The sequence below is a fragment of the Maniola hyperantus genome, chromosome 20 (assembly GCF_902806685.2).
Source record: "Maniola hyperantus chromosome 20, iAphHyp1.2, whole genome shotgun sequence".
In the NCBI taxonomy this organism is placed as follows: domain Eukaryota; kingdom Metazoa; phylum Arthropoda; class Insecta; order Lepidoptera; family Nymphalidae; genus Maniola; species Maniola hyperantus.
In genome coordinates, this window is record NC_048555.1 from 11,655,978 (window position 1) to 11,681,725 (window position 25,748).

A 25,748-nucleotide genomic window follows, 5' to 3' on the forward strand; every position below is an offset into this window, starting at 1 on the left:
CTAAGCCTTTTTCATTAGGGATTCTCTGATAGGAGACCTGTGCTCAGTAGTAGGCCGTCTATGGGCTGTAATGATGGGATTTAGTAACATTTGCATGACGGTCTAGATTCAGACAAATTAGTTGCAACGGCTCATTTGCTACTAAATTACTCTAATTAAGTTCGTACATCTCACGAATCTTATAAGTTAGAATAGTATTTTCATCAAATAATAACATGTTTTAAATTAGGCAAGCATTAAGTTACGAAACAATAATATTCTCATCTCACTCGCTCGCTCGGAAAGGATTCCTTTGCCCTTTCAAATCTGCGTGGAAAGTGGTAGTTTTGCTCGCTAGAGTGCAAAGTACCTACTAGTTGAAATTCGAACGTGACGAACTGTAGTCTATGGTTGACGTACTTCCATATCTTTTTTCTTTCACGTCCCGCGCCCGTCACGTGCTGGCATCAATCGTCCCTAATTCGAAGCAAAAGAGTGGTTGACCTTTTCCAAAAGCTGCCACTGCAATTACGATCTACCCGGAATTAAGTAATCCTAATTTAGGATTAAGCTATAAGAGCTGGAAAGGAATGAAAACGTTTAACTAGCTAAATAGGATCCTGAGGATCCCTACTAATTGAATTCCTAATTAGGTTTTCTTAATTAAAGTAATAAAAAAGCGGTCATAGCTTATTGGCTAAGACTTTTTCCTATTCGGAAGGGTTCGGGGTTCGATTCCGGGTATGCACCTCTAATTTTGAGCCTCAATAGCACAACGGTGAAGAAGTGGACTGATTTCCGAAAGGTCGGCGGTTGAAATCCCACCCGTTGCACTATTGTCGTACCTACTCCTAGCACAAGCTTTCCGCTTAGTTGGAGGGGAAAGGGGACTATTAGTTATGACTAACACGGCTAATATTCTTTAAAAAAATACTCTTGGAATAACGAATTACCTATGTATGTCTTGATTTAAGAATGAAGGAAACTGCATGCCTGAGACTTCTCCATAATATTCTCAAAGGTGTGGAAAGTCTATCAATACGCACTTGATCAGTGTGGTAGAGTATGGCCTAAAATTCTTCGATATCGATGCTTAGTGGGCCGACTATCTACGTTGAGATGATGATGATGATTAAATAAAAAAGTATGTAAGGCTTCTAGGTTTATATACCCTTATTTTTAGAAAGTTTTGATAGTCGGTAGGTACTGTTTATTATTAAAAACTTTTATAAAGCTATTTACTGTAAAAGTGATAAGTGCAAAATTAAAGAAAAAATGCTTTAAATATAATATTTATTCATGTATACGTTACACCATATATTTACAATCGTTATAATTATTATAACTAGGTATATGCTCGCATATTTTTTTCGTCTTACGCTCTAGTACTGTCCATTTACATAGCTGTTTTATAACTAAACTTATAAACTAACAAGTATTTAACAAGAAGAGAACTTTAGTGGGGAAAAGCTGGTTGCACATTAATGAATGCACCGCACGAACCGCACGCCTCCTACATAATGGATGCGGTATGAAAAGGTGGCGACTGACCTAAAATTGTATCATAATGTAACATTCGAGATGAGTGGTAGTTTTGGCCCTAATGTAACACGGAGCTCTGTACAAATGCTGTACTAGTTACGGATGCTCACATTGTAATTTGTAATATGTTACATTACGTCCAAATGATACCTGGTAAATCGTCATCTTTATAATATATATGTCACATAAAAATATTTTGGTTAGTCCAACCCCAAAAGCTATTTACACATCAATTAGCATGCGCCGAACGCTTTTGTATTTTCATAGCGTTCCTTCTTATGCTGATCCACTTTTTTAAACTACATACCTACTAAAAATACAGCACGTATGGTATATACTCAATAGATATACAATCAATTTAATATAATCGAAGCAAGATTTTGTTGCATACAGCGTAAGCGGTACGTACGATGCTGGCAAATGTCAAACCAGCGATTTGTTAATGAGATCATTAATGAAAATGAGAGGCAAGAGGGGACTTATAAACAGACAGAATGAGTATTAAAGTCAGCGCATGGCAGTGGAGAGCCCAAGTTCTTTGACTGCCTAGCATTTTATACAAAGCATCACATAAACGTTTCACAGCTTAAGTCGTTTTCGCTACAAATAAAATAACAAAAAAGGTATTGATTGATATTAGCTACTTTGTCAGAGCGAACAAAAAATTTGGAGCAACTTTAACTTGTCTTTAGCAAATTAAACTTTAACTTTTCTAGACAGGTGATTTATTGGTGTCAATTTGAATATAATAAAAAACTATAGTTAAGATGGAATAAGTAAAGAGGAAAGTATTAGTAAAAAGAAAGTGGTAACACAGCACGTAGAACAATATACGAGACGATCCGAAAGAACCGCATTTTGAATTTGCAGTAATGGATATAATATGTGGTGTTGATATTACCATTTTTTACCAAATTCAAATTGAGATTCAAAAAAAAATTTCTTCGCGTGCGTTTCAGCTTCGGTATGATGTGCGATCGTCACTAAGGTTCCATATTAAAGTGTCTATTGATTTGACAAACTATAATAAATAGGTAACTTAAATAGGACAAAAACAGATAAAAGTAATTTGAGTTTAGTTACAAATCGACACCAAGTTCGGTGGTTTCAAAATCATCACCTATCTAAGACCTCTTTCATAGATAAATTACTCAAACCAACAAAAAAAAGTAGCGTACAATCAATGATCCATCATTTAGTATTGGTAACCAGTTTGTGAGTTAAAGTTGCCAGATCCTGATCCACGGGGCCCTGATCCAGCATTAGGTGCCAAGTATTGCCTTGACGCCGCGTTACCGAATGCTGAGGATGATCCAAAACCTGTTGATCCTCCGAAGGCTGATCCCCTTGAACCACCTGAACCGCTTGAACCACCGAAGGCTGAACCAGCAGAGCCGCCGAAGGCTGAGCCACCGGTTGAGCCACCAAAACCGCGGGATGGAGCACCGTATTGGCCTTGGCCGGAGTAGCTGCCACCGCCAACGCCGGCGCCAGCGCCGTTGGCTCCCTCACCGCGGTATTGGCCTGGAAAGATAGAGAAATAAATTTTATTAATGCCAATAAAAGTATTTTGGTACTATGTCGTGCAGAAACCGATCAGGAGTATAGTTTTAATAAAACTGCCACACCCTTGCAAGTTAGCCCGCTTCCATCTTAGATTATGCACTTTAAAATGGAAGGATGGAATGGATGGATGGAACGGACGGTTGACGGAACGAACATCATAGACCGACGAAAAATAAAGTTATTAAAAAAGACTGACGAAGATAATAATAATTGTAAGATATGTAAACCTCTTTTAGATTTTAGTTAAAAGAGAAAAATGTGGTTTTAATTTTTTTTTAAGTAATTTCCATCAACATAATAAAGAAAAAAATATATATTTAGAAATTATAAAATTCCAAATCCCTGCCAGGAATCGAACCCGGGACCTCCCACTAATAAAACCACAGCGCTCACCACTGTACCAGGGAAATTGTCAAATTACAGCAAAATTGCAGTAGCATCTCAAAACGTTTGACCTTTCGCAAACAACAATAATAATCACAATAGATAGGTAGGTACGAGCGGGGCGGCAATCGTGCACCATTTTCAATTACGACAGACATGCTCTGCACGCACATAATACTGTCTCAATTGCTCAGTTTACCCACCTATAATGATGGTAGGCCACTAAACCTGCCGATAAACAATACCTATAATATCATAAATGTAAAAGCGTTTCGTTTGTTTTTTTGTCCTTCAGTCACATCGCAATGAAGCAACGGAACATGAAATTTTTAGCATGGGTACCTATAGTTAATGATCTGGATATTCACGTGAGCTACTTTTCTAAATAATATAGAAATCGAATTGTGACAATTCACTGCGTCAAGACGTCCACGTGGACTACACAAATTTGAAGCCCCTATTTCAGCCCCTTAGGGGTTGAATTTTCAAAAATCCTTTCTTAGTGGATGCCTACGTCATAATAGCTATCGCATGCCACATTTCAGCCCGATCCGTCCAGTAGTTTGAGCTGTGCGTTGATAGATCAGTCAGTTAGTCACCTTTTCCTTTTATACATTTAGATTCACAAAGTCGCTGATTTAGTGGCCGCAACGGAACCGTCTCTTCCGAAAGCTCCCAAGTCTCAAGGCCGCGATCGGAAACGAAACTAAACCACACGTTATAGTAACAGGTGACCTTTTACGGATTTGCATTTGCGCCTTTTACGTTTATTGCCCTTACCGAGAATACGATCAATAAAAATATTTCGATTATATAAACTACTAGCTAATGCTCGCGACTTCGTCCGCGTGGATTTACGTTTTTAAAAATCCCGCGGGAACTCTTTGATTTTCCGGGATAAAAAGTAGCCTATGTGTTAATCCAGGGTATAATGTATCTCCATTCCAAATTTCAGCCAAATCCGTCGAGCAGTTTCTGCGTGAAGGAGTAACAAACATACACACACACACATACAAACTTTCGCCTTTATAATATTATATAGTCGAGACATAATACTACATAATACCCCCTACAAACTTTACCTCTTTATAATCAGTACCCTTATTATAAATGCGAAAGTGTGTTTGTTTGTTGGTTTGTTGGTTTATTGGTTTGTTAGTTTGTTGGTTTGTTGGTTTGTCTCGTCGCAACGGTGCAACGGATTAATGTGATTTTTTGCATGGGTGTAGATAAAGACCTGGAGAGTGATATAGGCTTTTATCCCGGAAAAACAAAGAGTTCCCACGGGATTTTTTAAAAACCTAATTCCACGCGGACGAAGTCGTGGGCATCTAAATATATAAAAAAAAAGGTGACTGACCGACTGACTGACTGAGTGATCTATCAGGTGACCGATCAATTGACAAAAAACAAATGACAAAGTTTCATTTCCCAAAAAAAAATTTGGCAAAATTATGAATCGTTTTATGATCGTTATAAAACTTATGTTTCTACAAATACTTCATTTGATAAAACAAATTACCAGACAAATTGTTATTTCATAAAATATCATTTGAGAAACAATTGATTTCTTTAATCGTGTTAATTAGTAAAACAACATATCGCACTTTTTTTTGATAAAATGAATTGTTTGATAAAATGAACTGTTTGATAAATACTTTAAGAATTCACTCAAATCTTTTATGTGTCGACCGGGCCGACGGAAGAGACCGCTTACTATAATGGGGGGTCTCTTTCAACCCAGAAAAACGGAGCCCCTCCTCCGCTCCGTCAACGGGCCCCGGTCGCCGAGAAGAGACCACCACTATGGTGGGGGGTCTCTTTCCTCCCCCCCGCTCCCACCGTCAAGAGCGAGCGAAGCGAGCTCGGGACTTGGGGCACTCCGACTCGGAACGGTTAGGTTAGAAGGGGATGGCGGGGTCTGTAAGACCCCGCCATCCCCTTCGTGGGTTATTTCTTTTTTTACCACCCAGAAAAAAGGAGCCCCGCGAAGCGGGGCTCCGTCGACGGGCCCCGGTCGACGAGAAGAGACCACCACTATGGTGGGGGGTCTCTCTCATCCACCCCCGCTCCCACCATCAAGAGCAAGCGAAGCGAGCTCGGGACTTGGGCCACTCCGACTCGGAACGGTTAGGTTAGAAGAGGATGGCGGGGTCTGAGACCCCGCCATCCCCTTCGTGGGTTATTTCTTTTTTTCGCACCCAGAAAAAAGGAGCCCCATGATATTATTGATGCGTTGCATAGGGGTTTGCATATGTATGCAAAACAGACTTTTTGTATGTTTTTTGTTAATTAGTTATTTTATCAAATAATAAATTTATCATCATATTATTTAGTAAAATCGCGAATTTGAAAAACAAATTATTTGGTGAAATAATAAATTTTTAAAAATTTGGAAAGTTAAACATTTGTGAATAGAATATTTGTCAAATGATCTTTTGTAAAATGATATGTTTGCGGTATACGACGTTTGTGATTTGATTAGTTTTTCAAAAGTTTTTGGTGAACTGATAATTTGTCATACGTTTTTTGTCATTCATTAGTGAACCGATCTATCAACGCACAGCTCAAACTACTGGATGGATCGGGCTGAAATTTGGTATGCAGATAGCTATTACGACGTAGGCATCCGCTAAGAAAATATTTTCAAAAATTCAACCCCTAAGGGGGTTTGAAAATTTGTGTGGTCCTGTTTTTAGAGGTCTCGATTACCTACTTTGGTTTGGTTACTTCATGAGTCGACGCAAATTTTCACAATACCTAACTAAGAATAATTTAAATAATGAAAAGCATGCCGCCATCTTTGCGAAAATCTTCCTCGTTTGTTCACAAAGTAAATGTACCGTATTTGTGTCTGTCAGTCAAGTGAAGGGAGGGTTTTGTAACACTAAAACTATGCGAAGTGGGATTTCGAGACTTTGGCGAGACCATTATTTTTAGGGTTCATAAAATTGTGATCTCAGATCAAATGTCTTAGCATAATAATTTTATTACCAAGACCTCATTACGTAGTAATTATTTTAATTATTTACTAGGTGATGCCCGCGACTTCGTCCGCGTGAGTTTCGATTTTTAAAACTCCCGTGGGAACTCTTTTATTTTCTGGGCTAAAAAGTAGCCTATGTCCTTCCCCGGGATGCAAGCTATCTCTGTACCAAATTTCGTCAAAATCGGTTAAACGGAAGGGCCGTGAAAAGCTAGCAGACAGACTGACAGACACATTTTCGCATTTATAATAATCTCAGATCAAATGTCTTAGCATAATAATTTTATTACCATAAGACTTCTTTGTAATGCGAATAGTCTTTTGTAAGCCGAAGGACCCGGATTTGATTCCCTATTGGGTAAACTTAGTAAATGATGAGTTGGTCTCCTCTCAGAGTGAGAAGGGTTTTGGCTATAGTCTACCACGCTGGCCATGTGCGGATTGGTAGACTTCACACACCTTTGAGAACATTATGGAGAACTCTCAGGCATGCAGGTTTCCTTACGATGTTTTCCTTCACACTTTTAAAGCAAGTGATATTTAATTACTTAAAACGCACATAACTCCGAAAAAGCTAGTTGTCCGGGATCGCACCCCCGACCTCCGATTAGAAGACGGACGTTCTAACCGCTAGACTATCACAGCTTATTTTTTAGAACATGTCACCAATTTTTTCTTTATTGACTTTGATTGATTAATATTCTAATGAGAACCAAACTATAGTAGGTACGCGACATGTTGAGATGGCAATCGGGGTGGGGACGCCCCGCACACCTGCACAGGCCCACGTATGGCCACTAGGCCTAATCAAAATTGTCAACTGGTTGCTCACTGATATTGGAAAGCATGGAAAATACAAAGGTCTACCGAGATCGAACCCAAGACACACCGATCCACTGTACCATAAAGGTCATAAAACAATTTCAATGGAACATTATACAATCTTAATTATGTACTAACGGAAGGTTGGAACATCGCAGAAGAGCTTACATAAAAGGACTTGACCGACTTAGAAAAGTGCGTAAGAAATTCTCGCGATGCCTTAATTAAAATCGGAGATGTTCATTTGAGATGATTACTAGAACTTGGACCTGTTTTGAAAAGTTAATTAAAATTGTAAATAGTAAAACAACATGGCAGCGTATCTCTTTGTTTGTCGTTCGGTCAATTTTTTTAAATTTTTTTTTTTTTAGAAGAATTATGAAGAACTAGCTTATGCTCGCGACTTCGTCCGCGAAGACTACCTACAAAAATTTCAAACCCCTATTTTACCCCCTTAGGGGTTGAATTTTCAAAAATCCTTTCTTAGCGGATGCCTACGTCATAATAGCTATCTGCATGCCAAATTTCAGCCCGATCCGTCCAGTAGTTTGAGCTGTGCGTTGATAGATCTGTTAGTCAGTAAGTCAGTCAGTCAGTCAGTCAGTCATTCAGTCAGTCAGTCAGTCACCTTTTCCTTATATATATTTAGAGATAAATATATATTAAACAAATCTAGTCATAGATAAATAAATATCGACCACTACTTCACGAAAACAGGAAATCATGAGGAAATCTTTCCAAATAAGTCATTTGACAAACTAGGTAAGTGTGCGAATCGAGCTAAATGGAAGATTTAACCAACATGCAAGATAACCTATGTCATTGTTAGGCGTTCCCACACCTTTCCCACTTATGGGAAACAACCGAGTCACGCGATTTCGATCGGGTGTCGAGCTAAACGGACGTGTCGAAATAATGATATCTCTTTGTTTAACTAAGTAATCGTTTATTATTGAGTAAAAAGGTGTTTTGTGTGTTTTTTTTAAAAGAATATTAGCCAAGTTCATTGCTGACTAAAATTCCCCTTTCCCCTCTAATTAAGCGTAAAGCTTGTGCTGGGAGTAGGTACGACAATAGTGCAACGGGTGGGATTTGAACCCGGCGACCTTTCGGTTTTCATTCCGCTCCTTTAACCGTTGATCTATCGAGGCTCATATATATTTTGACGTTAATTTGTATTCATTTCGTTTATTAGGGTTCCGTACCTCAAAAGGAAAAACGGAACTCCTATAGGATCACTTTGTTGTCAGTCTGTCTGTCTATGTTCATGAACAAATAATTAGTATTTTCAACTTTTAACATAAGATAACTATACAAGTGGAGTATCATATTATAGTGCTTAACCTACCTGTACATTCTAAAACAGTTTTTTATGCATAATAGTTTTTGATTTATCGTGCGAAATGTCGAAAAAATACAACTGTAGTACGGAACCCTCGGTGCGCAAGTCTGACTCGCACTGGGCCGGTTTTTTTATAGTCACAACTGTTTATTCGCTGCTTGGCCTTGGTGTTCAGAAGTTTAGTTTTTAAGGCGGGCGGGCGGATTATAACGGATTGATTAAACTAGTCAAGAAGGCGCCCAGGGAAAACGCCAAGAGCAAGTACCTACCGAACGGGCGCCCTCCCGCGATTCGGCCTTATAACCGAGAGGTTGGTGGGGCCATGGGAGGTGGAGGATTGTCCCTGGATTGATTAAACTAGTTAAAAACTAGTGAAATATTTATTTATCTTCTTAGAGAAAAATATTTATCTACTTATCAAAAACTCGATTGCACAATCCTAAGCTGTAATTCTGGCCATTAAACTACAAAAACCCAGATAGTAAATGAGTGTTCAATTAAAAATAACTACCTATCTTGTCTAGATATTTTATATGAAAAAATCTGTTATGTTAAGAAAGTAATAGGTATTACATAATATTATAACATCCTAAAAACTGTTAAAAATAACGAAATATTTCTCTTTAATAATGAATTATTCTAGCCCCATAGCTACACTACTTCTATACAAAACAACACAAAATTAAAATTTGGTTGTTAGAACATTCCTTCAAATATTTATGTATGGGGGCAGATGACGTGGAATTTTATGACTTTTTTATATGATGCCCGTGACTTCGTGTAAATTTCGATTTTTGAAAATCTTGTAAATATTTTCCGGGCCAAAAATTATCTATGCCCGAAAACCGAAATGAATGAAAAACATGTACAGTGCGTACATAAAATATTGTACATCGTCCTTTAGAAAGAGATAGCGGTTTCGTAGAGCCTTGTCTCTGTCGTTGAGACCCACAAAATGTCACATAGGTATGAGTGACAGAGACTATAAGCTCTACGAAGCCGAAATCTCATTCTAAAGGTCGATATACAATATTTCTTGCCGGCTACTGTAATACAATGGATCGAATCTGGGGCCTAGTTAGAGAAACATTACAAAAGGATAAATTACTTATGTGTAACTAGCTTATGCCCGCGACTTCGTCCGCGTGGACTACACAAATTTTCAACCCCTATTTTACACCCTTAGGTTTAATCTTTAACTATGAGATTTTAACATGAGCTTAATAAAATATGTCATACTGCTAATTGCAAAAATATTAACTACAAAACTTCTTTATAGACACTTCAAAACTGACAGAGTTTCATACAAACTTCAAACCCCTATTTTACCCCTTTAGGGGTTGAATTTTGAAAAATCCCTTCTTAGCGGACGCCTACGTTATAATAGCTATCTGCATGCCGAATTTCAGCGTGATCCGTCCAGTAGTTTGAGCTGTGCGTTTAGATCAGTCAGTCAGTCAGTCAGTCAATCAGTCAGTCAGTCAGTCAGTCAGTCACCTTTTCCTTTTATATATATAGATGATTTACAAGTAGGTACCTATATGTTACCAGCCTATAATAATAATAGATACACGTATAATCTAATAGCATTACATTTTACAAGACAGTAATTTGATATAGCTAAGCACATCATCACGCGAGGTCGTTAGAAATCCATTTTTAGGGTTCCGTACCTCAAAAGGAAAAAAGGAACCTTCATAGGATCACTTTGTTGTCTGTCTGTCTGTCAAGAAACCTATAGGGTACTTCCCGTTGACCTAGAATCATGAAATTTGGTAGAAAGGTAGGTATTGTAGCAGAAATGCGGGCAAAAATCTGAAAACCGTGAATTTGAACCGTCACATCACAAGAAAAAAATTAAAATGTGTTCATGAACAAATATTGCTATTTTCAACTTTCAACGTAAGATAACTATACCAAGTGGGGTATCATATGAAAGGGCTTTACATTGTACATTTTAAAACAGATTTTTGTTTTTTTTAAGGCATACCTAATTGTTATGCGTGCAAAATATCGAAAAAAAAACGACTGTAGTACGAAACCCTCGTTGCGCGAGCCTGACTCGCACTTGGCCGGTTTTCCATTTAAAGATACTCTCCACACTACACAGGCATGTAAATGCAATGTTGTGAAATGAGACTCATTGCGTTTCGCAAAAGGCTATCTGATAGCCTCTTCTGATGGCCTGGTACTTATGATTATTACCTGGAACTTTTAGTGCCTTGTAAGCAAATAAAAGGAAAGCTGACTGACTGACTGAGTGACTGATCTATCAACACACAGCTCAAACCAGTGGACATATCAGGCCTAAATTTGACATGCAGATAGCTATTATGACGTAGACACCCTTATTTAATAAATTGTTAGTATTAGGTATCTATTAAAATGTGAAAATGAGATATTTTTTTGAAAATCGGTAAGAGGGTTGTATTTTCAAAATTCCTGAAAGTTGAAACAAATTATTTTTCATTTTTCACCACAAAAACCTAAACATCAGTTTTCTTGATTATTTATTTTACGCATTTTTATAGAAATACCTATTTCAAAAATTATTAATCAGTCAGTTACAGTTTTATTATAATTACACCCCGACTTCGCATCACAAAATACCCTTCGTACTTTATTTAACGTTCAAACTGACGTAATTCGCAGTGTAATGTTAGCTTCCCGTGGCGCCATCTAGTAAAGACTAAGTACATTAATTGTCATCGTACAACTAAAAGACTATCTGTGCACAACGACGAGCCCACAGCCTACAGTACGGGCGCCCAGGACCCAACACAAAACCGAGACCTCGAGGCCCTAAGCCAAGAAGGCAGGCCTTAGCCGACAACGGCTTAAAGGACGTTACCGGGGAAGCGTTCTTCCCCGCGCCACACCCGGGCAAGGAGGCCATGCCTCGAGGCCCGTACCCCCGTTTTGGCCTAGGTCAAACGGAGAAGACCCCGCTGCTAAAAGACTAACACCTGGGCACAAAGATACCCAGCGCCACCCCCGGGTAAGGAGGCCATGCCTCGAGGCCCGTACCCCCGTTTTGGCCTAGGTCAAACGGAGAAGACCCCGCTGCTAAAAGACTAACACCTGGGCACAAAGATACCCAGCGCCACACCCGGGTAAGGAGGCCATGCCTCGAGGCCCGTACCCCCGTCTGGCCGTCCCGGCCAAACGGAGAAGTCCCACTGATTGAGACCTATATCCAGCAGTGGGCAGTGGCCGTCTATCGGTTGTTGTTGATGATGATGATGATGATGTTATAGGAGAGAGGGTTATGTTGTATTGAAGTTACGTCAGAGAATGAGGTCACAGATTGCAGGAATATGGGAGTCGTGACCGCCCGCAATGCGCGAGGCGTGGCCAACGATTTCGATGCTGCACCGAACACATCTTTTAAAAAGGTTACATCCTAGACGAGAAGGTTCTCAAGTACTTATTGCTGCTCCATCGATCTGACTCATAGTCAAAGCACGTCAAAGTCTTATATTTTATTAACTCATGCCCGTGACTTCGTCCGCGTAGACTTCACAAATTTCAAACCCCTATTTCACCACCTTAGAGGTTGAATTTACAAAAATCCTTTCTTAGCGGATGCCTGCGTCATAATAGCTATCTGCATGCCAAATTTCAGCCCGATCCGTCCTGTGGTTTGAGCAGTGCTTTGATAGATCAGTCAGTCAGTCAGTCAGTGAGTCAGTTACCTTTTCCTTTTATATATTTTATAGATATAGATGGTGGAACAAAGAAACTCACATACATAAAACCAACAGGGTTCAACCTGAAAAGTCCTAGTCCATCACTTGAAAGGGACAATTTAATTACTAACTCCGTCTAGAGAGAGACTGACTTACTGAATCAGTAAGTCAGTCTCTCTCTCAAACTGTGGCAATGAACTAATTCTGGTAGCGCCTGTCTGCATATAGGTATGTTACTAGATGATGCCCGCGACTTCGTCCGCGTGGATTTAGGTTTTTTAAATCCCGTGGGAATTCTTTAATTCTCCGGGATAAAAAGTAGCCTATGTCCTTCCCCGGTATATAAGCTAACTCTGTACCAAATTTCATCAAAATCGGTTAAACGGTCAGGCCGTGAAAAGCTAGCAGACTGACAGACACACTTTCGCATTTATAATATTAGTATGGATAATAAACCAATCAGAAGAAGTGATGAAAACTGCAGTAATACCTAAACAATTAATCCGCTGACCCTTGCCCTGCGTGCCCCGGTTTATATACTAACTGATGCAACTGGAACTTACAACTCATAAGCGTAATGGCGGTAGGGTGACCACATACACATATTAGAAAAAGTACAAAAGGCCTTCCTAAGATACCTGTATAAACGTTGCTATGGATATTACCCTTTCCTATACCCAACCAAATTTCTGTTAGGTTGCTTAGGTTTCAACTCCCTGGAGGTCAGACGCATTTGCGACCAACTCAAAATTATGTGTCAAATTTTGCGAGGAGATGTTAATGCTCCAGAACTTCATGACCAACTGTGTCGCATACGTGTCCCTGAATCCAACAGTAATCTTCGTCCACGAAAAAATAAACTTTTCGTGGTCCCACATCATCGCACTGTTGCTAGATCTATGTCACCTATACCCCGTTCATTAGCATCATTCAACGCGCTTTTGGACAATAATGCTCAATGGGACCCATTTAATGATGGGTCTATAATACTGGTTCGGGAGTTACTGAAGTACGCTGAGAGCATTACATGAATATGTCATTCAATGTTCTCAGCGTACATATTCAAAATCCTTTGATTTTTTTATCGTTTTGTATTTTATGTCTTTTTTCTTGTACCTTTATTTGTATTTAAAATTTATTATTAATTATCTAGTTAGTGTAAGTGGCACTGCCGTTCTAATAAGATGTAAAAAATAAAAAATAAAAAAATACATGATAATTATAGGACGAGTCCTTAAAATATAACATTTTAGTTGCAAATATTTTTCTGCCTAAAGTGGAGAGTAAAAGTTACAAGAGAAAGTAATATACAGTCGTGTGCACATAATTAAGAAAGACTACTATTACATTATATCTCTATATATAAAAATGAATCGCTGAATGTGTTGCTGATCGCAAATCTCGAGAACAGCTGAACCGCTTTCGCAAATTCTTTTTTATAATATTCCTTGAAGTACGAGTATGGTTCTTACGGAGAGAAAAAATTTAAAAAAATCCTGAAAAAGAATCGACTGTTAGGCGGTATGAAGTTCGCCGGGGCAGCTAGTCTTCTTCTATCTTCTATATATATAAAAGGAAAAGGTGACTGACTGACTGACTGACTGACTGAATGACTGACTGACTGACTGACTGATCTATCAACGCTCAGCTCAAACTACTGGACGGATCGGGCTGAAATTTGGCATGCAGATAGCTATTATGACGTAGGCATCCGCTAAGAAAGGATTTTTGAAAATTCAACTCCTAAGGGGGTGAAATAGGGTTTTGAAATTTTGTAGTCCACGAGGACGAAGTCGCGAGCATAAGCTAGTATTGTATAAAACAACTTGATGACTAGCTACGGATGAATTTTTTCGTTTAGTTTTTGTTTCGTTCCAAATTCGAAGTCTAGACAAAAGTTGACGTATTTGTTTTTGTTCCCGCTGAATTGATTTTTAATTTTCAGTCCTCTGTTATTAGGTTAATCATTTATTTATTTATGTATTTATTTACCAGTTACCTGCTGTGTCTTTTAAAATGAGTCTTTTTAACTCTTAAATTAAGTAAACTGCTTTTCAACAATTTTTAAAACTATGAAATACGATTAATTTTAAAATTTTGTAAATTCTACTGAAATTATGTGCGGTTCAAAAAGCCGGTAGGTATCTCTAATATATATAATAGTAAAATTATACAGAAGTGTACGAAACGAACGACGTTTCGAACGAAACGAAAGGTACAAATATATATTGTACATTGGGATGGATTGGGATTGGGACATGGAATGTAGGAATAAATTAAATAAGTAGTCACCCTACAACTGATGAACGAACGGTACCTAATAGCCCAAAGCAAGGTTAAGACGCGGTTATATGCCGTACCCACATGAAATTGCCCCGATCTAAGTCGGCAACACTTAGCGGTTAAGTAGGCTTTACAAACACGGGTTGCGAATTCATACTCATTAGCTGTGATGTATAGTTTGATTGTTCAAATATGTCCAAATTTGCTAACAAATTTTTTGACGACCTCCCTGGCGCAGTTGTAAGCGCTGTGTTCTTAATAGTGGGAGGTCCCGGGTTCGATTCCTGGCAGGGGTTTGGAATTTTATAATTTCTAAATTTCTGGTCTGGTCTGGTGGGAGGCTTCGGCCGTGGCTAGTTACCACCCTACCGGCAAAGCCGTGCCGCCAAGCGATTTAGCGTTCCGGTACGATGCCGTGTAGAAACCAAAGGGGTATGGGTTTAATAAAAACTGCCATACCCCTTCCAGGTTAGCCCGCTATCATCTTAGACTGCATCATCACTTACCACCAGGTGAGATTGCAGTCATGGGCTAACTTGTATCTGAATAAAAAAAAATCTGAATAAAAAATAAATAAAAAAGACTAAGATTCTAACATCTTAGTTAACATATTAATCAAAATTAAGTTCTATTTCTGATAATGTTAACTACTATTTCGTAAAACAAAGTACCTAAATGTTGTGTTAAAGTATATCTGTAGTACTAAATAGTAATAATAATTTTGCGTACATTAATTTCACTGTGTTTGTTACAATAATAAAATATATATAATTTATGTACCTATTATGTTTATTAAACTACAGTTTCTGAATTTATTCCTAACTCTACTCAGTAAAAGTATTCCGAAACGGTGGTACATGATACACCGATGGACTTGAGTTTTCATAAAAGCATATGAATTATATTTTGACTTAGACTTGGATTTAGACTTTGACTTTGAATTTTGATTCTAAGAGACAAAAATGTCTAGTGGCACCCCTTATTAAAATCTTACATTACTAAGTTCACAGAATACTATGACGTTGTTATAGCTACAAGATATTTCAGAAGTCTTGAAAAACTCAAGAAAAAACCAAGTAGGATGTTTCTAATCCATCAAGGTTTGCAGACAGATGATTGTCCTAATAAAACTTTTTGTATCATCAGAGAAACTGCCGAGCTTGTAGAGTGAAAAAACTTTATAGTTTTTTCCATATTGATGCGTTGACCCATCGAAAAGACTTAACGAGTAGGTAAGTTACAACAAAAAAAAAACCGACCAACTGCGAGTCAGGCTCGCGCACCGCGGGTTCCGTACTAACGTCGTATTTTTTCGTCATTTTCCATGATCATTCAAAAACTATGATGCATAAAAATAAATTAAAATCTGATTTAGAATGCACAGGTAAAGTCCTTTCATAATGATACCCCACTTGATATAATTATCTTATTTCGAAAATTGAAAATACTAATAATTATTAGTTCATGACCACAATTTAATTTTTTTTGTGTAATGTAACCCTAAATTACGGGTTTCAGATTTTTCCCTTTATGTCTGCTGTAAGACCTACCTACCTGCCAAATTTCATGATTCTAAGTTAACGGAAAGTATGCTGTAGGTTTCTTGACAGACCGACAGACAGAAAGACAGACAGACAGACAGGCAACAAAGTGAGACTATAAGGGGTCCGTTTTTACTTTTGAGTTACGGAACCCTAAAAAGTTACACAGATGTATTATCATTGGTACTTTTACAAAAAGTACGATTTATGAAACGAGTTAACCTAAGCACTATTTATTATGTAATCTAAATATATAAAAGGCAAAGGTGACTGACTGACTGACTGATCTATCAACGCACAGCTCAAACTACTGGATGGATCGGGGTGAAATTTGTCATACAGATAGCTATTATGATGTAAGCATCTGCTAAGACAGGATTTTTGAAAATTCAACCCCTAAGGGGGTGAAATAGGGGTTTGAAATTTGTGTAGTCCACGCGGACGAAGTCGCGAGCATAAGCTAGTAATATTATAATATTACTTAGTGTTCAATTTTATATTCGTACTAGGTGTAGTTATACGAGCTTTCAATTATAATGCATATTTTTTTTGTTCAAATTGTTTCCTCTGAAAATGTTTTGTGAAATTAAAGGAATGGTTATTTTTGTTTAGATATAGGTATTTTTGTTTAGATATAGGTATTTTTGTTTAGATATAGGTATTTTTGTTTAGATATAGGTATTTTTGTTTAGATATAGGTATTTTAGGTAGAACTTAAAGTAAGTAAGTAGTCTTTAGTTTTTTAACAGCTTTTTAAATAGAATATTTTTGGTAAAAATCTATTACCTAACTATCAATAATTACTAGATAAATGTCGTTTCAACAATGACGAAGATTTTGTGCCTAGTGATTGATTAGCTTTTTTATATGATCAGTCATAGAATTGGGAGTTTTCGACTTTCGAGGTATGTTGATTAGAAGATAATATGATAACAACCGTCAACACAAATTTTACTTTGAAATTAATCCAATATCAACTAAATATATATTATAGTAATTAAATTATCACTTGCTTTAACGGTGAAGGAAAACATCGTGAGGAAACCTGCATGCCTGAGAGTTCTCCATAATGTTCTCAAAGGTGTGTGAAGTCTGCCAATCCGCACTTGGCCAGCGTGGTAAACTATGGCCAAAACCCTTCTCACTCTGAGAGGAGACCTGTGCTCTGTAGTGAGCCGGTGATGGGTTGATCATTAATCCAATAGAAACTTACCATCATCAATGATGCCAGCGGCTTCATCGCGGGCGTTCTGCTCCAAAGACTTCAGGATCTCATCAGGGATGGGGGGAGGTGTGGGCAAATGGGCACCCCTTGGCTGGTAACCGTTCTCATCAGCGGTATAGGTTATGCTGTAGTCCTGTCCATCATCACCCTTGTATGAAAAGCTTCCTTGGGATTGTACTCCATTTGTCGCTACTCCAGATGCATCAGCTCGGATGCCGTTTGAGGTTTCGAAGTCGTAAGCGAACCCTTCGGCGGTAACTTCGTTGTTGTATCGGAGGATTTGGGCGTTAACGTCAGCTGGGTTGCTTCTGCCTACAAAGCCACCTGCTCCTGCTCCAGCGCCTCCAAATCCACCACCCCCAGCGCCCCCAGCTCCCCCATATCCAGCACCCCCAGCTCCAGCACCCCCGAATCCAGCACTACCACCCCCGAATCCAGCACTACCACCCCCAAACCCAGCCCCACCCGCTCCCCCTCTGCCGAAGTTAGGGCCGCTGAAGCCACCCACTCCAGCACCGCCGCTGTAACCAGCACCAGAACTTCCCCTTGGAGGAAGATAGGCGTTATCCAGGCGGGCTGCTGAGCAGATTCCGATGACCGCGGCGACTATGAACTGGAAAGATAGGAGTTTTTAAGATAGATAAGATAGATTAATCGCAGATCACATATCAAAGGAATTCTTCAGCCAGCGCCCAGCAGCTTTTTTGCAACGATGTAAAGCTATCACTATCAGACGCCGGCTTTTGTAATGTCCTCTTTTTAATAACTTAGATCATCATTATTATCGTCAACCGATAGACGTCCAGAGCTGGACATAGGTATCTGGTTGGGACTTCCACACGTGACGGTCTTATCTCTTGCGCCGCCTGAGTCCAGCCATAAAATATATTTTTTGTTTTCGCTTGTCTAACTTGAATATCTTACTTCCCATCAGGTGTGATTGTGGTCAAGCGTACACCAATAATGAATAAAAAAAAAAATTGATTGAGGGCTTTTAGAAGTTTAACTTAGAATACCTTAGGATATAAAATAGTAACTGAGAGTCACGGCAATTATTACCGATTCAAAATATGAACACTTTGTTGTCACAACAGAATTTTAGAATTATTGCTACTTTTATCGGTTTACGGCGATATTATTAAGATTTTAATAAATTAGTCTTGATTTTAACTAACTTTGTTCTGAATGTCTGATTTGTTTATTATCTACAGTTTTATTGTTCATTTTACTGCATCTGTAATGTAAAGTATGCAAAAAGTAATTAATAGAACAATAGGCTATTTACTTCAACGAACTATATTTTATCGAGATCGACGCTGTGTGGCATGGTACATTTTGGCGTGGTGAGGTCCAACTCGTATGCAGAAATTGAAGCTGGTATACGCGGACATAATTATTTTATTTTAAAACTACCTACCTACATTAATAGTATGTATAGTATGTATGTAAGTATAAGACTACAGAGGAATGTGCAGTGCTCAGACAAGCCGCCAAGCGCTTACGAGCACGAAGAAACCAATATTGTGTTTTTTTCTGTTTGTGTGGAAATAAAATAATAATAAAAATAATAATAATATCAATCTCATCGATATAAATAACAAAATATGGTGAAGCAAACAACATTTTTAACGGTTTAGAAACCAAATAAATCAGCGCCACCTCTTGGATACTAATAAACGACCCGTTTGAAATCCAGACGTCACTGAGGTTGTATTGGTGCATAAGCACCAATGAGTCGGTGCCATTTTGTTTATACAATAACCCTATCCATACGAATTACGATGTAATATACAAGTCAATAATCACTCTATAGGTTCTGAAATAATTTAAACTAGCCTAATCCATTTTCCAAAGTTCACGGCTCTTCAATAAAGGCCAATAAGTAAGTGAATCCTAAACGCTATTAGAGATCTTATTGCTTTCGTAAAATTGCTCGGAGGTAAAAACATCTATTACATTACATTATAGTGTTATTATGGATCACCTTTACTTCTATTTAGTAATACATTACGTACTTCTGCGTGTAAATTGGCATTTATCGAGCCTTAGACTAGAATAGAAATGAGTCTTTTATTTGTTCAAGTAGACTTTTACAAGTGCTTTTGAAATGTTACATTGTGGATGACAGAATTGCGGTTGATTATGGCATCAACTCTTCATCAACTTCTTTTTCAACTTTTTTAGCGTTCAATCATCAGTTTACTATAATACTAGGTGATGCCCACGACTTCGTCCGCGTGAGGTTCGATTTTTAAAATTCCCGTGGGAACTGTTTGATTTTCCGGGATAAAAATGTCCTATGTCCTTCCCCGGGATGCAAGCTTTACCAAATTTCATTGAAATCGGTTAAACGGATGGGCCGTGAAAAGCTGACAGACAGACAGACACACTTTCGCATTTATAATATTAGTATGGATGGATAGCAAACTAATGTTTGAACGTTATAAGAAAACTAGAATTTTTCCACACTAATATCATAAAGAGGTAAAGTTTGTAAGTTTGTTTCTAGGAAGTAATCTCTGGTACCTACTACTGAACTGATTTCGAAATTCTTTCACTAATAGGCCATATTTTATTTAAAAAAAAAAAAAAAAAAAACACCCGTGCAAAGCTGGGGCAGGTCGCTGTAATAAATTTAAGTTTGAGTTCGAAACACTCTTTACTATAAAATTAAACATTCTTGTTGAAATCGAATTAAAAAGATCGATCGAATTTGATGTTAGTTTAATTTTTGGCAAACCAATCGACATCCTAATAATCAACTATCCACCCATAAAATTAACTCCAATGTTTTTTTTTTTTTTTTTACAAAACACACAACTTTGTTATTTGTTTAGTGTTAGATTATTTAGGGGTTAAATAGATAGATTTTTAATTTTTTCAGTAATAGGGTTTCAGATCCGAAAGAATATTTTAGTAAACAGGTAATTCGATTAAGAACCTCTTGATTCATTTGAATTCAAGTTTTTAGGATGACTTTAATTGTTTAAGATTTAAAAAATAATAGCACACGATACACCCAAAGAGCTTAATAATATGCAAAAGTATGCACCCTGTCTGTCTGTTACCGTATCATAATCCATTCATTTTACCAAGTTTTGACGGAATTTGGTGCAGAGATAGATGGCAACCCGGAGACGGACAGGATGTTAGTTTGTTGGGTATATTGGTCGATTTGTTGGTTTGTCCTTCAATCAAGTCACAACGGAGCAACGGATTGACGTGACTTTTGCATGGGTATAGTTTAAGAGCTGGAGAGTGACATAGGCTTATTTTTATCCCGGAAAATCACAGAGTTCCCACGGTATTTTTAAAAACCTTAATCCACGCAGACGAAATAACGGGCATCATTTAGTTTAGAACACAGATTCACAGATCACAGACACAGATCTTGTATTTAAAAATTAAAATTAACTTATAAGCTAAACTTATACTAGATTTTTTATCAAGTATCCATAAGGGATGAAAATGTACCAGATTCACTTATTCGATTGATAATAAAGATTGATTAATATTGAAGAGCCGATAAATATTTTACGGGTGATCTACTTTAGAGATATGAAACCACAAATTCCTTTCACCAGTTTCATATATTTTGTATTGAATAATAATAAATTTTTAATAACTCATAAGTAGGTACTTTCGCTTAATTTATTCCAATTTTTATTCGTTATCCATAAGGGATGAAAATGTGCTTAATCAATTGATAGTAGAGATTGATTTATGTTTAAAATCCAAATATATTACGGGTGATCTACATTAGAGATATGAAACTACAAATTGCACTCACCAGTTTCATATTTGTATTAAGTAATTATATTAAAAAATAAATAAATAGTTTTTCAAACTGATGCGCCTGGCAAGTAGAGTTGGACTGTGCTCGGTAAAGATGGCCTGATGGTTTTATACCGTACATCTTGCCTTAGAACGCCGTGCTGAAAAAGGTATCACGGCCACGCGTTGCGATGTGGTGCATCTCGATGATAGGAAGGTTACACTCTTCCTTAGAATCTGTATCGGCGATTAGCAAAGGGACGAATGGCCATTTTCAATAATATTTTTAAATCATAAACTACGTACATCATCATCATCATCATGATCAACCTATTACCGGCTCACTACAGAGAACGGGTCTCCTCTCAGACTGAGAAGGGTTTTGGTCATAGTCTACCACGCTGGCCATGAGCGGATTGGTAGACTTCACACACCTTTGAGAACATTATGGAGAACTCTCAGACATGCAGCTAAGCTGTGATAGTCTAGTGGTTAGGACGTCCGCCTTCTAATCAGAGGTCGGGGGTTAGATTCCGGGCACGCACCTCTAACTTTTCGGAGTTATGGGCGTTTTAATTAATTAAATATCACTTGCTTTACCGGTGAAGGAAAACATCGTGAGGAAATTACGTACGTACTAAAATAATTATGATATCATTCTACCTTAGAATCTGTATCGGCAATTAGAAAAGGGACGAATAGCCATATTAAATTTTTTAAGGTTCCGTACCTCAAAAGGAAAAAGGAACCTTTATAGGATCACTTTGTTGTCTGTCTGTCAAGAAACCTATAAGGTACTTCCCGTTGACCTAGAATCATAAAATTTGGCAGGTAGGTAGGTCTTCGCGGTGATAGCCTAGCTGCCTAGGCTAAGACGTAGAGCTTACAATCGGGAGGAGCGGGGTTCGCTCCCGGGCACGTACGTACCTCTAACTTTTCGGAGGTACTATGTGCATTTTAATTTAACATTGTGGCTAATTCCGTTGTATTTTTTTTTTTTTTTTTTTTATAAGCCTACCTCTAAATTTTTTGTTTTTCTCTAATATATGTTTTTTAATATACTTCTTTTTTTTTCTTTTTATATATATATATATATATATATATATATATATATATATATATATATATATATATATATTATTGCTTATTAGGTATATCTAACTCTAATTATCTAATCTAAAATAATCTAATTTTTCAGAGGTCATCCCAAACTCGGGCAAAGGCCTCCCCCTTTATCTTCCAGGTTAAAATGTTTGAGTAAATTTCCTTTGTTTTTGTTACGTATATTCTGAAGTTCAGGGGGGTGGTAGTCGCTAACTCCCGTTCTAAACTCCCAATCTCTAAACTAAACTAAAATGGCACGTCTAAATCTATTCCTATCCTTTTCATAATGTTGCTTGCGGAAAAGGATAGCACTAGATTTAGACCTGTTAATTTAGTTTAGTTTAGAAATTGTGTACAAGAGAATCGGCCCCATTACTTGCTTTAACAGTTAAGGAAAACATTGTGAGGAAACCTGCATGCCTGAGAGTTCTCCTAGTTCTCAAAGGTGTGAGAATTCTGCCAGTCTGCACTTCGCCAGCGTGGTATACTATGGCCAAAGAATTCTCATTTTGCGAGGAGATCCGTGCTCAGTAGTGACCCGGCGATTGGTTGATCATGACGATGAAGTAGTTTTTTACATTGCTACGTGACTTAATACTTCCGCGTGAATTCAGTTATTTTTGAAATCTCATGAGAACTGTTTGATTTTCCGAGATAAAAGTAGTCATTGTTCGTCTCCGAGATACAAGCTATCTCTGTACCAAGTTTTATCAAAATAGGGAAAGTAGATGGGCAGTGAAAAGTATAGGTAGGTACATTTTCTCAAGTTAGACATTTTTGAATTTTGGGTTTTACCATAGACAAAGACAACCTGCGTCAAATTACTTATAGTTATTGTTTTACTAATTATTTTGCATGCCTTATAATATTATGTAAGGCGAAACATTTCTACAATATTATATAATTAACACCTCATTGTAAAATGTTTCCCCAAGTAAAGAATCTTTAAATCTTTGAAGTATTATTTACACAATACCTATAATTTAGAGCCTCAATAGCTCAACCGGTAAAGAAGTGGACTGAAAACCGAAAGTTCGACGGTTCAAACCCCGCCCGTTGTACTATTGTCGTACCTACTCCTAGCACAAGCCTGACGCTTAGTTGGAGAGGAAAGGGGAATATTAGTCATTTAACATGGCTAATATTCTTTAAAAAAAAAAAAAACCTAAAACCCTACAAGCCAGAAGAAGAACAAAAAAAACCCCCTACTCAAAGCTGCTGGTTACAACTATCTTTTTAGGGTTCCGTACCTAAGGGTCCAAATGGGACCCTATTACAAAGCCTTTTTTTATCGCTGGGAAATGCGTTTACGCATCCCCCCTCTGGAAGCCAGCCGCTACCCAACAAGCCAGCCAACTGGAGAAAGGTATGTGGGACTCGCCGGCCGAGAGGCGACCGGAATACCCACTAAAACCCCCCTGGCGATTGGGTCACGGGAATACCAAAGCAAACCACCACGACCCAGCCAGCGACGTCCGACAAGGCGGACCCTGCAGCGGGGGCTCACTCACGAGGCCCCCCATCACACGTGTGAGGCGCACCAACAAAGTGATCTAACAGTTTATGATAAACTAGATTATGCCGCGTGGATTTAGGTTTTTAAAAATCCCGCGGGAACTCTTTAATTTTCCGGGGTAAAAATGGCATGTCCTTCGCCGGGATGTAAGCTAACTCTGTACCAAATTTCATCAAAATTGGTTGAACAGTTGGTCCGTGAAAAGTTTGCAGACAGACAGACAGACACACTTTCGCATTTATAATATTAGTATGGTTATACTTACCTATTGAATTCTTTATTTTGTTAACTAGGTTAACAAACTTTGCTAATATCGATAATTGAAAATTAATGATAAGATCATTGATAATGTGTAATATAATACTAAGATACTACTCTTTATGAAATCTGTATTAATGAACTCAGTGTATTGATATTAATGCCCTATCAAAGCGCAAGGTTATACAGATATATAATTAATTAAATATTGTAATTGTAGGTCTAAAATTTTTCTTTTTCCTTTTTGAGTTCATTGATTATCTCTAAACGAGCAATATTCTTATAGCTACTTTCGGATACAATAATTATAATTAATTAAATTTTATTAAGATTTTCAAAATTATCATTATATTAATTAACCACTAACAATTCGATTAAATAAACTGAAATCAAAATTAAAATTAAATAACATTGAATTAAAAATAAAATAAATTAAATGAAATCTAAAACCTCAGCGAGGCATTGCACCCAAGATGCTGGCAGCATTACCCCTTTGGATGGCCAAACTAATTCTTTGTCCAAGGTAGCTGCCAGCTCTCGGGTCCCCGGTTGACTCGATAACCCTTTTCGAAATTTCCTCAAAAAGAGCTCGAGCCCCCCGGCCCTACGGCCCCAAGTTCTCTAATATATTTATTATTATTATTATCGATCAGTTTTTTATATTTTTACAAAAATTCAAGTTTTTGTGTTGTCAATGGTAACTGGCAATTAAAACCTTTAATTACCTCTAATAACTGTTTGCACTTCGTAAATTGATAATTTTATACAAATGAAGTACTTTATTTTTTTGACAAAATTGTTGTATTTTTTACCCTTGAAAGAAAAAAATTACACGGATTTTCCGCCTTAACCTGAATCTAACTTTTTGAAAAAATATCATACTGATCTATCTTGTAAATCGGAGACAATTATTTTTTCCATTAAATCATGTTGGTTATAAATTGAATGTTAAACTGTCAAAAGTGTACGAATATTTTGACAGTCTATAGCACTTTGCGATGACCTATTTTCGCAGTCAAGGGCTAACTTGTAATTAAAAAAAACCCCTTCTCATTTTGAGAAGAGACCCGTACTCAGTAGTGGCCCGGCGATGAGTTGAGATGACGACACTCACAAATAGTAGGTAAGTTAGTTACTAACTCGTTAGTCACAAGAGGTTCCGCCCAGATGATTACATAGAGTTATTAAATCAATCACTACCATATCCATATTAATCCATACCCCATCCCATACTATTATTATAAATGCGAAAGTGCAGTGTCTGTCTGTTTGCTAGTTTTGCACAGCACATTCGTTTAACCGATTTTGACGGGTAGGTACAGAGATAGCTTGCATCCCAGGAACGAATATATTATGCTACTTTTTGTCCCGGAAAGAGTTCACACGTAATTTTCAAAGGTCCATCCGTTTTACCTACCGATTTTGGTCTTTAAAAAAAAATTTTTTTTTCATAGAATAACGCATGAGTTTCATCTAGCTGCTCGTCAAATGATTTGGTCACTGTCAACTTTGTATAGATACATAATAAAACTTCAAAATAAATGATGCTTAATCTACAAAAATACAGGTGGACCCGCGGGCTATCGCTAATCTTATATATATAAAATTAAAAGTCCTGACTGACTGACTGACATATATATCAACGCACAGCTTAAACCACTGGTCCTAGAGACATGACATGAGTGTGTGTTCTCTGTAAAGAGTAGGTATCCACTAAGAAAGGATTTTTTGAAATTC

At 37.6% G+C, this 25,748-nt stretch overlaps 1 protein-coding gene across 3 annotated transcripts; it reads right to left on the bottom strand.

The window, feature by feature from the left end:
* Positions 1-1,776: 1,776 nt before the first annotated feature.
* Positions 1,777-21,248, bottom strand: LOC117991711 (pupal cuticle protein 36-like). Of its 3 annotated transcripts, none has more exons than XM_069505471.1 (4): positions 21,150-21,248; positions 17,348-17,972; positions 2,947-3,045; positions 1,777-2,877 (listed from the first exon to the last, which is right to left on the bottom strand). In XM_069505471.1, exons 1-4 carry the CDS (start codon positions 21,156-21,158, stop codon positions 2,717-2,719), a joined length of 894 nt encoding a protein of 297 aa, XP_069361572.1. In that variant the 5' UTR covers positions 21,159-21,248; the 3' UTR covers positions 1,777-2,716. The 3 variants fall into 3 exon arrangements, with proteins under 3 accessions (XP_069361572.1, XP_069361571.1, XP_034835203.1); XM_069505470.1 differs by having other exon boundaries at positions 1,777-2,850; positions 2,884-3,045; XM_034979312.2 differs by having other exon boundaries at positions 1,777-3,045.
* Between the last annotated feature and the right edge of the window lie 4,500 nt (positions 21,249-25,748).